The 17,678-nt window shown below is 38.8% G+C and overlaps 1 protein-coding gene across 2 annotated transcripts in view; it reads right to left on the bottom strand.

Moving 5' to 3' along the window:
- Positions 1-10,295: 10,295 nt before the first annotated feature.
- The window catches only part of LOC130181737 (cilia- and flagella-associated protein 46), a 48,754-nt gene continuing 41,371 nt past the window's right edge, over positions 10,296-17,678 (bottom strand). Inside the window, exons 51-59 of one of the 2 annotated variants that reach the window (XM_056396128.1) lie at positions 16,877-16,956; positions 16,421-16,481; positions 16,275-16,307; positions 15,758-15,821; positions 15,510-15,622; positions 12,151-12,232; positions 11,791-11,927; positions 11,002-11,100; positions 10,296-10,747 (exon numbers count right to left, since the gene is read on the bottom strand). In XM_056396128.1, coding sequence (XP_056252103.1) covers positions 10,635-10,747; positions 11,002-11,100; positions 11,791-11,927; positions 12,151-12,232; positions 15,510-15,622; positions 15,758-15,821; positions 16,275-16,307; positions 16,421-16,481; positions 16,877-16,956 — 782 coding nt within the window. In that variant the 3' untranslated portion in view covers positions 10,296-10,634. Of the gene's footprint in view, positions 10,748-11,001; positions 11,101-11,790; positions 11,928-12,150; positions 12,233-15,509; positions 15,623-15,757; positions 15,822-16,274; positions 16,308-16,407; positions 16,482-16,876; positions 16,957-17,678 lie in introns of those variants that run through there. The other variant, XR_008829625.1, reaches the window with a different exon arrangement.

Genomic DNA, 17,678 nt, shown 5'->3' with positions numbered 1-17,678 from the left:
AATATAATATTTGTCCTTGCTCCATTACACAAAGCAATTAATCAGAAACATGAAAACATTATTTAAAACGCAGAAAATAAAGACTTTTCTTCCAGTGGAATAGAGACAATATGCAGTAAAGCAACTTCTGTATAATTTATGAGTGCATTTCGCTGACAAGCCCATTGTATTGAGGATTATTACACTGTTGTGTATTGCCCACTTTCACAGCTGAACTTACAGAGCAAACATGACCATTGTAAAGCCAAACAGTATCCACGCAGCAAAAGCCCTGCAACTGTTCTCTCTGCTTCCGCGCACAAGAATAAACTCCCCCATCTGACTTTGTGCCTGAAGGTTTACAAAGAGGAATGCAATAGGAATACAGATTGAGCTTTCCAGCAAGTCCACATGCAACAGAGCAAGTATTTCCGAACGTGTTGTTGTTTGTTGCTGAATGAGTGCCCTTCCACTTTTTGAATATATCTGATGATTGGACAAGAACACATTGATGTAACATATGCACTCATGTACCCTTGACTTCAAAGCAGGCTTTGACAGTATTGATAATAAACAGGAAGTGCTGGAACTTTGGCCTTGAAAATATCAAAGAAGTCCATTAGAGCCACTAGCTGCTCTTTCAAAAAACAGTGGCTGTGTACATTCAGTTGCCCAGATATGGTGATGATGTACATTAACCACAGTCTTTATGGAGATGATGAAAAAGTTCTTTCTGTAAGAGGATTATAAGGACTCATGTGACGCAGAGGTCATGAACCTGTCTTCATTGATCTCCACATTCATTACAATATTTGAAGCAACACTAGTGGTGTGGCTCCAAACTGAAATGTTTGAAACAAAGGAGCCTTAAAGGAGATATTCTAATGGCTGTGGTGATCCTCTGGCTTCTCCTCACCAGCAGGTCAACACTGAGAGGAAGAAAATAGCTTGTTTTGTGATTTAACAACCATTTCTATTCAGACATTCATGGTTCCCAAATCATGTATTCTAATACTAATGGTAATGCCTGACTTTTCATCAAGCCTCACCATCAGGTCAGATTTTTGGTTTATGACCAAATATGATCAGCAAAACTAATGAGGTTCTAATCAGCCTCAGATGCACTTAATGCTAATGAGCAACAAGTAAAGTAAACTACATCATCAGGATTTGCACGTTAGAATTGTTGTTATTTTTTGGGCATGTTTGCCTTTATTCTGACAGGACAGTGAGAGATAGACAGGGAAGTTAGGCAGAGAGAGAGAGGGGATGACATGCAGCAGAGGGCTGCGGGTCAGACTCGAACCCATGGCTGCTGTGGTTAGGACTAAACCTATGTGGTACATGCTCTAACAGGTGAGCCACCGAGGCACCCCTAGTACTGTCATTTTAAGCATGTTAGTATGCTTAGCATGTGCCCAAGAACAGCCTCACAGAGCTTATAGCATGGCTGTAGACTCCTAGCTATGCAAACTGTCTTTAGAGTGTCAACAAGGCTGGAAAAACAGAACAAGACCTAACCAAAGCTGCACATTGGGAAGCCGTCAGGCAGAGCAGTTTTGCCACTTTAATGTGAGGGCTGAGCAGGGCTCCTGTTCTGGAAAGCCTGGGTAACAATACACTTCCACAGACATCTGCTTTGATGAAAGGATGCTGATATGTGGCATAATGGGCTTCACTAATGACAAATTCACAAATGTTGCTTATGTGGAATGAAATCCACCAGCCCAAAAAAATTTTGAATATTTGATTTTTTTTCAGTTCAGTTAAATGGTTTCCCTTTTCTTTTATGATGATGAAATGATTCAGATATTCTATTTATTTATTTTCCTTTAACCAAAGTCAAATTAACAAAACAAGCTTGGTGAAATAGACTTACTATAGTCAGCTGTGTGGGATTTCACCAAATTGTTTCCCATTCAACCTCCACAATAGATTCTCATTTCTGGCCCATACGTGCACCATGCATTTATTAGCCCGATATAAATATGTTTTGTTTTTTTTTTATTATTCTTTCTTCATCATTGTGAAGCAATGATGCCATTGTTTGCTTAATTTTCCATTGAACATAAGACAGTAAAGATAAGTAGCCAACTAGTGTAAAATAACACAATGTTGTGGGTTGGTTTTCCTCCTCTCCTCTTGTTTTTTGAGTCATCAGCCGCCACTGATCAGGAATGACACCCAAGGTGATAGTCTGGAGGAGCACCAAAGGGACATTCCCCTATAATCGCAGTGAAAACATACTGCTGGGATGTTGTCCGCTGAGATTGTCAGTTTTCTGCCGTAAAACTAGAGGTCCAATGTACAACCTAACTTTATAATCTCAGAGGTAAATTGGTCTTCGAAGTGTAGCTAGACCTGCACCAATACCTGCAAGCGCATTAGAGCCTTCACACAAAATTGAGTGTGATAGGTTGCTATGGAGAATTTGTAAATTAGAAGCAAAATGGATCCATTTTCATTACAGTATTGTGTGAGAATGCCAGAACACACTGAATATCATACTGTTGTTAAGGACAACTGAAGGAGAGGGAACAGGGAGAAAGATAAAAATAATAAGGGCAGAGGTGATAAAAGAGAAAATATCAAAGACCAATCAAACAGCGGAACAATGAAAGTACCCATAACATAAAAAGAAATACGTAGAAGGAGAGAAAGGGGTACAAGTTGAAAGAATAAATCCGTGAGTCGCGTTGCAAATGTCTGCATTTTTCTGCTCTTCAGAATCTGACCTTTTCCGCTTCTTGCCAATCTTCCGTCTGAAATGTCTCAGATCTGCAGCCAGACAGAGACAGTCAAAGAAAATCAGCTGTGTTCCACGTGGCAAACTCACCAAGGGCTTAAGTGCCTTGCTCAGGGGCACCTCTAACTATTCATTTTGTTTGTACCTTTGATTTGCAGTTCAGATATGCATGACCATTTCAAGTTACGTGTTTTTTTTTGTTTAAAAATAATTTAATAAATCATACAAATCCATTTTGGGATATTGTTCGTAATCCATTTCATGTTATAATAGTCACAGTCTCTTTTAATCAGTTTCATCCTGCTCATGTCACAGCATATGAGTTTGCACCACACAAACATGTTTCTGTCTGTGACTATCATGTGAATATCTTCTTTCCTTTATAAAATGATCCTGGTCTTGTTCCTGGTAAAATGAGAAATTAAAGCAAATAAGGATTATTTCTCCTTTCTGTTCCCAAGAAAGAGGTTGCACTATATCGAATGTAAATTACTGCCCTTCAGTGTACTCCAAATGTGTGTAAATACATGACATTTCTCTTCTTATCTAGCAATATGGAATTCCACCTCAGCAGTTCAGGTGAATAAGATAATCCTAGAAAATGTCATATAATAGAACAACTGACAGTAACTGTCAGTGGGCCGGCCTTTTTCCATCTGCAAACTTCACTGTTATTGTGGTTGCAGTAGTTTTATTATAACTGATGTTATTTGGTTTCCAATCAATGTGCATGGAAAAGTTTGAATCATTTACAACCTCTGTCATAAAGTTGTTGTGATGTGTGACAGAATAATTATGCACAAAAATAACATATTCTACCTGCACACAAGGCAAATAATCTATAAAGTCATTACACCCTTGTAACTACTGTCTGCCAGCAATTAACTTTGCTTTATCTCTGTGTCACTGTCATCCCAGCACATTCCTGTCCATCTACTGTTTCTGGTAAATTTCTGAAGTGTGAATTAATGACACTCATATTTACATTTATATGACATTTACTCACTTGGCAGATACTTTTATCCAAAGTGACTTATAACTAAAGCTTCAAAGTGCAAGAGGATCAGGTGAAGAGACACCCTTTCCACTCCCTCATCACAAGTGAAACTCTTATTACGGCCACAGTACTGATGGTCATGTGATCATCAGTGATCATGTGATCTCTCAGATATTAAGTAATAGAACCAATTCAGTCACATCAGGACACAGACATATTTTCTTATCAACACATTCAACTATTAAATCAATGAAAACACATGTGTTCAGAAAGTGAGTCACAATCCTTGCTCCTCTGATATGATTACATGGTCTAACTGCATTTTATAGCATGGTTAATGTGATTATATGACTATGGAGACCAAATGTGAAGGGCCCAGATCTTGCCACACTATTAAACTGTAGAGGGATTGTTGGTAATAAAAAAGTTGCCTGATTACTGTTCTCATTCTGCTTTACTGCTCTGTTTGCTTATAACATGATGGAAAAGGAGCCAAATATTGAATGTTTTTGTCAAAATGCTTGTGGATGTTGATTATTTTGAAAAAAAAGTGAACATAAAGAATGTCAGCAATACATTCCCACAGACGTGCAGAACAAGCCCATGTACGCCATCTACAGTTAAAGAAAGTAACAGTGGTTTGTGTGTGTGTGTGTGTGTGTGTGTGTGTGTGTGTGTGTGTGGAAATGAAAGATTTTGTGAGTGACTTACAATATCTTTCCATCAGGAACTGGTAGAAATACAGTACTTAATGATTTTTGCCTCACTCAGTCTGTAATTCTTGAATTCAGTGAACCAGAACCAAAATGGAAGAATTTAAGCAGCTCCCACATCCAGACCAAATTGGGCCTATAAAAAACTTTATGCACAAGGATCACAATCAGTGGATAAATCCAATGACATTGGCTTTCACACTTTTATCAGCAATGGCTGCAAAAATAAAAAAAATAAATAAATAAAACTGTTAAAGACAGATCTCCTTCTGAAGGCTGGTCTGCTTCTTCTTGTCTTGGGCCACTGGTCCATCAAATTTCTCACCTATTATCTCTTCAATTTGCTTGATATTGACCACGAAACATACAGGATAGTTCCTTCCTCTGTAGGGCAGCAAGCCAGTTAGTGATCTTAATGGATGAAGGATGCAGGTTAGCTTAGGGCATAGCTGTAATGTGAACTAAAAGCACTTGTCTGCAAAGCCAGATAGAAATACATCTAGTGACTTTTATTTTCTAGTATGCAAAACAACAAATCCCCAAACTTTGCCAAGGAAAAGCCACTGTCAAATAAAGCATTATCATAAATCAGAGCTTTGTCTGGGAACCCATGGTTAGCAGGCAGACTGCTCCAGCCTTGAATAAAGTAGCAGAGGTTTCATGTATACTTCACAGGCCTACGTCAATCAACCTTGCTTGTCAGAATGGCTGTGCATGCAGCTCAGCAGTGCCCAAGTTAGCCTAAACACAGCCTCCAGTACCCAGATACCTTACATGGACTAAGTTGAATGGCTGAGGAGAAAGTAGGTAGTGATGGGGAAAGAATGAGCCAGGAAAAATTTACCTGCACATTGTGGCAAGCAACAGGGAGATATACTGTGGGAAGAGTTGCAAGCATCGGCTTTTAGGGCTAGCACGAGGATTAGCTGATATTAGCATTCCACATGTTGAAAAAGATGCATCTTATCAGATACCATACTGTCTTTACTCTATACTCTACCTCCTACTCTATCACTGTCTGACATGCATTATGCAGCCGCTCATGGTTAGCTACACAAACAAGAGGTGCATCTCATTTTTCTTTGTCATGTTGCTTCGATCCTTCTTGTAAATAGTGGGAAGAAGCCGGTCATCATACTGGGTGAACTGGGATGACAACCATTACCTTTCTCTCATTTTTTAACGCTTTATAAGACTATGAAACAATTAATAGAAGGTAATAGATTTTTTAGCCACACAAGTCTGTCTGCTGGGCGTTGTACTTTGGTCTCAACTGAAATATTTCAAATGCTTTATCACATGTAATTGTCCCCAGAGGATGAAGCAGAGACTTTGGTTCTGCTAAATAGCAAATGTTAACATGCTAATACTCTAAACTAAGAACCTGAGTGTGGTAAAAATTATGCTTAGCATCAGCCTGTTAGCATTGCTCACTGTGACCATGTTAGCATGGTGATGTTACTGTAGTACCTACTGCAGGTAAAGCCACATAGAGCCGTCAGCATGGCTGTAGGCTCTTAGTCTTGTTAAAGAAATGGTTCAGTATTTTGGATAATAACGTTTGCCAGTTATATGAAGAAATTGACACCACAGTTATAAATATAAAGCTACTTTCAGCAGCCATTTAATTTAACTTAGCACAAGACTGTATGGCCTAGAACTGCTAGCCTGGAGCTAGTATTGCCACTGTTTCCCCATTTCCGGTCTTTACGCTAAGCTAAGCTAAGCTATGTGAGGTGATGCAGCGCTGCAGAATGTCAGTATATCACCAGCAGTATTCAATCACTTACACATTTCCAATTACAGATATGCTTGTCTGATAACTGACTTCCACATGGTGCATCCTTCCTGAAGCCTCCTTTGGGAAGCCTCCTTTTTTCCCTCTCTTATGTGCAGGGTGAAGAGAACTCAGAGGTGCTTAGAGATGGCAAACTTGATTGATATCTGGGTGATGCAAGAACAGAGGAGACCGTAAAAGACAAATGGGGTGCACATAAAGATAGCCGAAAACAAGAAGCTAAAATGTAACAATCAATACCTCTTAAGGAGGTTAGTACCGTCACTCTCAAATTGTCACAGCACTGGTGTGACTCAGTTGTTTCCAGGTCAATGTTCACCCAGACTGACCTCTGTGTGAGGTAAGTTGAGATCTGGTGTGCAAAATGAGATACAAATGGAGTTTAGGAAAAATAGGACTTTATTTCAATTTCTTTCTTCTCAACTGGTTCTTATATTACCTCCTCTGAAGTTATGGCCACAATTGACCTTTCCATACATCTGAACGGAAAACGGAGTCAGATGCATTCGCCTCCTGTTGCCTACACTGGTGCTTTTCAACTGCTGTTTGCCACATCTTTGCTTCAGTAATTCCATTACTAGGAAAACTCACACAGGCTATTGTAAAATCAATCTTTCAAGGGCTGAGAAAATGGTTCAATAACGCTGTACATTTAATGATTTCTGATCTTTACTCCACACAGTGTCCTGAAAGATCAAGTGATATATGCACGAGTGAAAAATATTTAGCTATTGTAGACTTATTTATGTAAGTAGCCTTTACACAGACTTCACATTTTTTGAGCATATGAGTCTAATCTTCATCATTCAATATTGTCAATTGTAAACTTGCTTACAGGTCAAGTGTGCCTGTAGAGCAAGACTTTCAACCCTTGCTCAACAAGTGGCCACTAATGTACGTATGTATGTTTGGTGTATTACTAAGCCACTATGGCAATGGGACAAGTCTTACATTGCCACATTGGCAGGAACAGAGATAGCAACTCAGGGGTTTCTTTCCAAAATTGGGTGTGCAGATTACTCCCTGTATCACTTTCACAGGAACCACAATGAAAATTGGCATAAATAAATTCCTGTGCATGCATTGAACATAATTCATCAGACTTTCTGTTGGAGCAGGGGCAATCAGGTCGATTCATTGATTACTCAGGCAAAGCAGAAGTAATTGCAGATATGTTAAATAATTGATTAATCATTCAGGGTATTTTTTCACATTATCTGGTTTAATCTTCTTAGATCAATATGTTTAATTACTTGTGTCTTTTATGTTAATGTGAACTGTGTCGCTTCAGGTTTCTGAACTGTAAATAGACAAAGGGGTGGATATCTTTTCCAACTTCTTCACCATTAAGGTAGAGTTGAATTATGGGTGGGGAAAACAACTGTTCATGTAAGAATTGTGATTTTTATTAACAACTCAATTGATTCACAAAGTCCAAAAATACATTTTTGTGCAGTGGTAATAACGTTGTGTTGATGGAACAAACAGTAGACCTTTGGTTCTCAAAGTGGGGCCTGGGGATGCCCAGGGGGTCATGTGTCTCAAATGCTTTCAGTAATGAAATATCTAAAAGCAAAAATCTTATCAAATGGGGGTCTGTGGTCTTATTTCTGCCAGTTTAGGGGTCCTTGATGTGAATAAGTATGAGAGCCACTGGTGTAGACCGTGCAATTAACACTTAGTCTTGGTTAGGCCGGCCACTAACACGTCAAAACATACTAATTGCTAATGTAAAGGGATACAAGCCTTATCTGAATGACAGAGTTTGACTTGTCCCCACACAGTTGCTTCATGCAGCTGGATGGAGGGTTGGGGCCCAGTCCAATTACATTGCCATCTGCATATGATTTAGGGTAATTTAGGTTAACAATATAACTGACAGATGCTAAACCAAAATATTTCAGGAATGATAAAAGCAGTTTCTTACTACTCTGCAGCACAGCAACTCTGTTGTTTTCATTTCCCTCCTCCCTCTGTCTTTGGTGTCTGACCCTGATAGATGCATATTACATTAAGACTTGCCCAAAAATTAAAAATCTTTACCTTAAACCTAAAAAGAAAATGGAACTAATTTTAATGCGACCAGTTTTCAGTTTTTGAATTTTGCCATGGAAATTTCTTTACCTTCACCCTAGATGCAAAAGTACCATTCCCTTTCATTTACCCAGGACTCTTATCATCAAAATGCTTCTTCTTTGTTAACCCAGTTACTGTAGCTATACCTGTAGTTCACTGCCTCCGTCTCCTACTCCTACTGCTATGCAAATATTTACCCAAGCAGCAGCACATAAAATCACAGTGGAGATGATGATTAATGATAACGTTTATCCCCAATAAGTAGTAGTACCTCTGTCTGCGAATAAATCCCCCAGGCCTCCGCCGTCTTTCCTCCTGTCTCAGCTGCCTCCAGTGCCTGAGAAGTCCTTCTGCACAGCGAAGAGTTCTCTCTGACCTACTTACATACATACAGTGTGGACAAAGGTCAAACGACAGACTGTAGAAGAACATCCTCTGGCTATATCCTTCTCTTTGGTGAAAACAAAAACAGAACCCAGTGCTTTGGGACACAGCAGTCAGTGCAGATGTGTTAAAAATAGTGCTTTGCAATAGTAGTTGTAGTAGTAGTAATAGCTGTGTGCTCTACATGCCACTGTTTGAAATGTTCATCAGTACATAATTCAACTACATGTATGTCAATTAATAAGCATATGCAGTACTGTACGTGCCTATAGAGTATTTAAACATACACAATGTATTCGCGCTGTTAAAAGATCTAAATGCAGGTGAGCATGTTGAACTTTGGGAGCACAGCAGCAAGAGAGAGAATCTGCTGGCTGCCCAGAGGGGTGAAGAGTCAAATTGTCGCCGGGTGAAAAGACAAACAAGCTGCTGAGACAGACAGTTAGCAGCAGTTATTTATCAGAATAAGGGAAACAAGATAAGTGGTATCCAGCAGCTTGCTTTGAATGTCAGCTGCTGAAGAACAAGCTTTCCAGACAGCAGCAATGCAGACATGAGCTGAAACAATAATTTATTAAATGTTATTTGATAATCAGCAATTTGTTGTGGACATTTTGTTGAGAACTATTGCAGCACTAAAATCCCTGCACGTCTGCATGGACGCTCTCTAATCTCATCGTCAGTGTCTGACTGGGGGCATGGGCAACATTTGGGCTGAACATTAACAAATCATTTGTATGAGTCTGAATATTGCTGAGGACAGGGTGTCTGAGACTGGCCAAATCAATAAAACATTGTCAATTGGTAAGGCAACAACAAATGGGGATCCAAGAGAGCAATGAATGATGCTAGACCAGATCCTGCCAACAGGATCTTTCTCTTACCACTTCACAATGAAGGATCCCAGTTTCTGTGCAAGTTTAAGGAGAGAACTGAAGCTCAGCAAATGACAATAAATAGGGCATCATTCAAATCCTCAGGTCACACAGTTCTTACAGTAAGAATATCTTTTCCTCAAGGGGTGTATTTACCAATTTGGAAGTTTCTAAATTAACATTTAATGCAATACAACAAGAAATATAAGGATTAAGCCTGCACTGCAACGTCTGATAAAGGCATTCTCTAAATTAAAATTAGTAAACGCAATTATGTTTAATTTAAGCCTCATTTTAATGAATGAATGAATTCAGCTTCTCTCAGCTGAAGTCAACTGAAGAGCGGTCTGGTGGTTTTCATGTTGACACAGTTTGGCACAGCTGGAGTAAAAAGACAAGAAAAGACGTACGAATCCAATAACAGAACTTCAGTTACAGCTGCAAGATGAAGCTGCATCACCACATTTAAAGCATACCTGACAACGAGCCATTGTTTTTCTAGCTCAGTCCACTTATTGTAGGAGTTCATCCATTTCTGTCAAATTGTTCATTTGGCCAGAAATAATTTCTCACATTCAGTTTTGGTAAAGTCTGGAAACAAATGTACATCAATGGAAAATTGGCAATCATGGTGATTGATATGGACACAACATAGTAAACACTTAATATATTAATGTTATCTGCGAGGCAGAGATCCCAAAGGTATAATTCCACAGCACAACAATGACACAGTTACATTGATATTTTAATAATACAAGGCATGTACAGGGTGAAGCTGTGTAAGCTACCCTCTCTCAGAACATTGAGAGCTCTAGCAGGCATGTTGCATATTGTATATTACTGTCTGCTGTGTATAGTAAAAACAATATTAAAAACATCATGTATAAAGCCAGTATTCTCATAAATTCACATAGAGGAGAATGTAAGTAATGAATCATCCTTTATTAAGAGTTTAACCCACATACTGCAGTAGGTTCAGTTTTTTGCTGACAGTAATATTTGCAAAGCTTGCTGACATGTATCATCTTGAACTGAGAGAGGAATATTGAGTTTATACTACAGTATATTACATGACAATTAAGTTAGGGAGTCCATAAAGTATACAGTTGAAAGCTGATGGTGTGAGAGTCATTTTGTGGAGAACATTGTCTTCCTTTGAGTCAGAGAGGAGCATGAGATCTGCAGAGGAAAGCCAGAGAAAGCTGTAATTACATATGAGAGTTATATTGAAATTCAGCTTAGATTGATTAATAATTTGAACGATTCTGGTTGACATTACATTATTCTCGAAAACCATACCTCACACACAGAGAGAGAGAGAGGTGTGGGTGTCTGTGATGTGCCCATACAAAAACACATGGACTTGAATGAATTTACACTAAATAGAAATGCAAATGTGAGGTTAATTAGGTAACAAGTAGAATTTACAGTACCAGATGATCTTGTAACCTTGTAGTGTGCTATCTCTGAACCGTTCCCTTTCCTCAAAGCATGGATGGTCTGACCAGAGGTCTGTCCGACTCTCAGTAGATCTTCAACACATGGTGAGAGACAGATTATATTACTGTAACTGCTAGAAATGCCAACAGGCATTAAGTAAATGTTAAAGGTCCCACATTTTACACGTTTTATTTGAAGTGTTGATCCATAGCAAGATATATTTGTGGTTTTAAGACACAAAAACCATCTCAAAGTAGTTTTACATGCCCTCTCCCTCTCTATAGCTCTCAGGTTCGTGAGCCAATCAAAAGAGAGTGTCTGAACTTCTCTTCTGATTGGCTGACTGTTTTCTGAGTGATCTAATAAAAATACAGTAGATTTCAGGTAAACACTCAGAGAAACCAAATCCTGCAAGATTGGATGGTGGGTCCAGGTGGGAGGGGCTCGGGGCATGGCTGAGGGCTACTTTGTTGTGACATCGCAAAGTTACAGAAGTCCTGACGGCTTGCTTAAAGGCTCAGTTTCTGAGTACAGGCTGTGTGCCTTTCTCTGTGGACTGAGCATTTTTATACTTTCACAGTATTGTGTATGTATATATATATATATATGTGTATATATATATATATATATATATATATATATACACTCATAAAGACATGGACATCTACCTTAATACAATATGGGACCTTTAAAGAGGCTAAAGTACAACGTATTAGTTTGACAGAGAGTAATGATAAATGTAGAAAGTACATTATTATTTCAAAAGTATGTCCAAAACCTACTGTCCAGAACGATGGCCATGTTGTATGCGTTCTGTTGAAGGCTGCAGTGCCACTGATTGAGGACAACACAGCCGACACCAGCCAAACTCAACAGCAGAGCAGTCTCAAGGGGTTTCTCCAGGGCAAGCTGTCCTGTGCTGGAGAGGAGAGAAATAGTGGGATTATTAGAGAGAGAAAGTGGGGAAGCCCTGTCTCTGTAAACTACTGTCAACCAAAAAGCCAAAATACTGCCAGTGACAAAAACATCAGTTGTCACTACTATAAAGTGACTAAAACACATTAGGAAGGGAAAATGGAGTGAGAAGAAAGTCTAAGTGCAAATTTATTTAAAAGCTTTGTTCGATAAAGCTGTTTTATTACCTCTTGTGCACGTCAAGGATTGATTGTCGGAGAAAGCTTGTATTGTTCTGAACCTGCTCAAACAGCAGGGCCATGCGGCACTCTGAGGAGAGGAAACATCATTATCATGATCTGGCAGCAGAGTAAATAAAACTTCTAATGAAAGACAACTACTCAGAAACAGCTCCTCACAAACAAAATACTTTACAGTACTAGGTGCCTCAGTGGCCTGTCATATATGTTCATGCAAAGTGCAGTGTTTGCAACTATGACTGTTTTTCATGTACACTTGCAAATGAAGTATAAAACACACCCTTGAGGAGGTCCATCATGTTCTGTATCAAACAAAAAGAGCACAACTAAAGTGAAGTGATAAAGCAGATAACTGTATCTCATTACTTACTGTTCAGTCTACTAACACTGTGCCAGAACTGGCAAAACACAGAATGGCTTTTACTGTGGAGCTGTCACTAAGGAGTAGAGTAGAGGAGTAATGGTCAGGAGGAGTCACAGTGAGCTGTTAGATTAAGAGCTGCAGGCTACTGGCCGTACACCTTCAACCTTTCAGTGAGGTAACCAACTTTATTTTCCCCGGCCGTCGTGTGCAAAACCAATTGTGCTGTACGCAGCATGAAATCAGATTGTGGCAGCTAATAGCATTATGGGAAAAAGGCCACATACTGACTGACTTCTTTATGAAAGCATTAAAGAACGTGAATTTATTTGGTTGCATTGTAAAACATAACACCAGCTGCTCTTCTGTTGTATCTTGGAAAAAGTGGCTGAGTGTTTGTATTTACATCACCAGCAATAACAGGCGTTGCCAAATTAACCAAGACAATGAAAGTGTTTTATAGCTGAGTTCTGTATGACATATATGAGGGAGTGAGGTTAAATGACTGAATTGATCATGAATAATAGTAGGAGCCTTTTCTGCTTCTCCTGATTTTATTCATGTACCATTTTCCTGAAAACTGTGTAGAAAAATAGCTGTGTAGAAAGATACATACAATATAAGTCTTTGTATTGACTAAAACATGACATATTTGCCATGGGCCTTCATTAGATCAGATGATGCTCTCAGTGTACTTTAAAAAAGAGAAGAAACAAACACTAGAATGGAATACTGACATTAAGACTTGCCATAGACACCGTTACTTCTTCACACTCACTATGTATGAGCACACAATCAGGCTTTTATTGTACAAACACTTGGACTAGACCTTTGGGTGTAAAAAAAACAGGTGTTTGTGTCTGACACCAGGTGAGTGTCAGTGAAGGCATCCACCATCCACTATCCAGTCTATATGGCAGCAGCGATATGCAGTGCCTTGCAGCAGTTCTAGATGCCTTCCTATATAAGACACTATACAAGACACTGCTGGCCCTCTTCCCTTTGCAGGTGCTCGGGGCCAGAACAGCAGTCCACTCTGATACTATATGAAGCTCACTTGTGCAGGTATTGTCATAGCAGTGTTACATTCATCAAGCTTTGTCCTCTAAAGAGTCATGTGACATTCTTATTTAATCAATCAAAGATGCAGAGATAAAGTAACTCACTTTGCAGATAAGATGTGAGTGCAGATGGTGCAGCATGTTCTGTGTGACACCGTTTTTTCTGAGAAACACGAATCTGCCATCGCCCCTAATAATATCTCAATGGCCAATTAGGTAGGAACAGTCCTGTGTGTTGTGAAGTAACAGCTGGAATTCAGACCATGGTGTCAGTCACACTATAGTTAGCAGCATAATGCCAGGCTAGTGGGTGGCACATATGTCTGGCCTAGGGCGAAGTGTAAAGCCAGCCTGACACTCTGTCAGTCACCCATCCTCAGACTACCTTTGTTTTCTGGTGAAGGAGAGGACGGGAGCCATGACGATGAAGCCATAGTTGTTTTGTGAAATACCTTTGAAAGTGCAAAGAGCTGAAAGGCGATTTGGGACAGGTTATTATTTATTTAAAGAGTCGTGAAGAAAGGAAAAGGCCCCCTCTTATAATTGTGAAGGGGGCGACAGCTTTAGAATCTTCTTGTACCCTGAGTGTAAATAAATTACAGGAGTTCAGGAGTTCTTTCAAGACTTCTCCAAGAAAAAAAAAGAATCAAAGTATTGGTGGATTGGCTCAGTGGAAATATACTCCGTAATTCTTGACTTATTTGACGTATTTATTTCTTGAGGCATCAAACAGCTGAGATAACCATTCAGGACATATCTATCTTTGAACATTGTGACTTGTATAGCTCATCAAAAATTATGAAACCACTAACTACTACTAACTACTAATGGTCCATTACTTTTTTCTTTTTTTTTAATTTATATTAAGAATAAATAAGAATCCTTGCTACCTAGCATTACATTACATTACACTATATCACTCCTGCAAGTAGGGTCCAGACTGTGTTCTCATTGTCATGTGTAAATAACCCTTGTTAAATTTATGAGGAATGAAACATTATTACAAAGTCAATACATTTTCAACTGCTTGTCCGGCTCAGTATGATCAACAACTATAATTCACCATCATTAATCCTCATGAGATTCACTCTTTGGTGAAGTTGTGGAAGTGTTATAGCAAGGATCCGATAGCAAAACCTCATTGATTTCTCACTGCAGAACAGGGATATTTCTATATATACCCATCCAGGAAATGAAAGATTGATGTGTTTGAGGAGATTAAGCCTACTGCTCCATTTAGTGTTTACATAATCCACAGCCCTGCTCCAAATTCATTCATTACAGTATTTTGCCTCCCATTTTTCCTCCTAATTTACCATTTTAAATGCTTTAGAAAACACAACATCCTGTGTGATTTCATTAAATCTCGGGACATATGGTGCTTAAGACATTTGATGATTTGATGGACTACTTCTCTATCTGTCTCATTTTGACTTTTTTATTGGGTAGTAATGTATCTATCAATTGTATTTTTTTGGGAGAGCCTATATTCAGTGATAGTGATAATGGTTCCTGAGCAACACACATTTTACAATTAAAATGAATATGCTAATTTCTTGTTTTACTGACAACCCCGGCTGACATTTTATTTTCTGTCAGCCGAAAACAAGACTGTTTTCATTAACAGTAGATGCAGATTAGTGATGGAAACATTATGACTTTGTTATGTGAAATTTCTGGGGGTGTTTGACATTAAGTTTAGTTGTCTACGTTCTGGTGTTATCTCTGAATAAAACCATAGCAACTAACACACCTGTGTAACATGTTTCTGTCCACACACAGTAGTATTTACATGGATATGTTCACCTTGCTGTGAATTTTTAAGGCTGACATCTAAAATTTTAGAAACAATCATTCAAATAAGAACGCTCTCAGGTCCTATTAAGAACAATGGAGGGAAACTGCAGTGAATGGGTGTACAGTACCTGATAGACTGAGGGCAACTAGTTTAGCAGGTGGGATGTTTGCCATGAAGCGCTCCATCCCCAGGTAAATAATGGCGCTGCATCTGCTCAGCAGCTGCTCCATCTCAGACAGACTTGACAGATAAAATACAGCGATGGCAGAGCAGAAGAGATTAGGTGTATTGAAATGCAATAAATACAATGGATGCTCTAAAACCCAGAAGACACATGCTGCATTGCAATGATTTGCTCTACTTAAAGGTTCTAACCTGGGCGTTTGTTTGCTGTGTGTTTCCAAGATCTCCTTTATCCTTTTGCTCAGACTGGTCCCTTCTGTGTCACACGTAGACAACAACATACAAGTATTATGAAACCACTTGGGGAAGGGGTGAAACTAAATGGGAGCTGCAATGTAACTTATACAAGGCCACAACAGTAGAGGTTTTGTAAAACAGTACAGTGTAAAAGTACATTTTGAAAGGCTGGGTGCAAAGAAGATCAAATGCAGAGCCAGCTGGTGGCTACAATACAATACACGCTAAAGAGGACATTAATCACTGCAGAACAGGGCTGAGTCTCTAAACTTCCTCTTGGTCCAGTGCACACTGCCCATACAGACACTGAAATAAAAGCTTGAACTATACTCTAATGTAATTGATCATAAGCAACAACCATTTATATAGGCCACAGAGTAGTATATTTCCATCCCATTACAGAAGATTACAAAGATTACAAAGTTAAGTAGGTATTGTATGTCACCTTATTTTTTGGATTACATTTACTTACCAAAGATGCCTTCATTGTAAGGGTCGATGATATCTTTACAGGCATGTTAAGATCTATAAGAAACTCTATTCTGCAGTAGAACCAAATGAACTAGATATAGTATTTAACAAAAGTTATTTTAAAAGGTACATACTCAAAAAAGATACATTTGAGGTTTCGTGTGTCAACAGGGAAGGTGTTCGAAGCTGAGGCATGATTGGCATGTATCTGGGTAAATAAATTAAAATTGTTTCAGCTTAAACCAAGCAGTTAAAAACATAACACATAGCACATCTACATACATCCAAACATTGTCTCTAAGACATACAAATAGCAGTTGCAAGAGAAAATATGAAAGTGGATTTTAGGACAGAGGAGACAGAGGAAAAGAAAAGGAAGGAAAGAGGAAAGGGTCGGTTGAAAAAATAGAAGTGATGCATGACAGAGGATAACTGCTCCGAAGCTAGAAATAGGATTGTTGCGAAAACACATTATGTAATTGATTGAAAAACCACACTTAAAAGAGAGGCAGGAGGAACTTAAATAATTGCCACTGCTGACAGCAGGTATAAGTAATATTGCTGTCTGTATCTGGAAGGCCCAGATTAATTTACTGAACTCACCACTTTGATGGCTTGGCTTTGATCTGCCTTCCCCTTAGTTCCTTTACCACCTTTGGTCTCCTTTTTGTTGTCACTTTCAACTGCCACAAACAGGAAGCAGAATTAATATGTACACTTGTCTGTTTGGTAGATTACACAGCATTTGGACTGAGGAGGAAAAAGAAAACTTTCTCAGTATCTGCAGGCAATGACATTTATAGGTGACTGAACCATTCTAAAAGTTTCCTTGTGGTCACAAAATTTATAACCTCATGTAAATGAGAGCACTGACTATTGATTAAGCATTGATTATCAATTTAATTACCACAACATCCATTTAGTTTGGCAGGTGTGTAGGAGCAGGATGAATGGATTGGAAGCAGCAAACAAATGACTAAATGCACACATTTCCTCTGTACATTGAAAGTCAATGTATATTGAGGAAGAATCAATGATTTTCATCACACTCTGATCTCCACCCATCAATAACACCACGTGTAGCTTAAGTTCCCAACTGTACATACAGTAACATAGTTCCAAGCACAAATAGCCTAGTGTTTGATCTGTTGGAACGACCCATGAATGTGAGCACTAGTGCCGACCTTTAATGCCAAACTCAGGACAAACTTTTTAGTGAAACTTTTTTTCACTAAATACATAAGGAACACTGACTTAATATAAAGACTGAATGTAACTGTTCTGTTTTTGGTCGGAACCTGTAGCCAGTTTATGGCTGTTGTCACCTCTGAAGCCTTAAATTGTTTAGTCTTAGCGGCTATACTGCAGCGTGCTTAGAATCATCAAGATCAGGAATTTTTAAATC

The sequence above is a fragment of the Seriola aureovittata genome, chromosome 14 (genome assembly GCF_021018895.1).
Source record: "Seriola aureovittata isolate HTS-2021-v1 ecotype China chromosome 14, ASM2101889v1, whole genome shotgun sequence".
Lineage (NCBI taxonomy): Eukaryota > Metazoa > Chordata > Actinopteri > Carangiformes > Carangidae > Seriola > Seriola aureovittata.
This window is presented reverse-complemented; position numbering and strand designations above follow the sequence as displayed.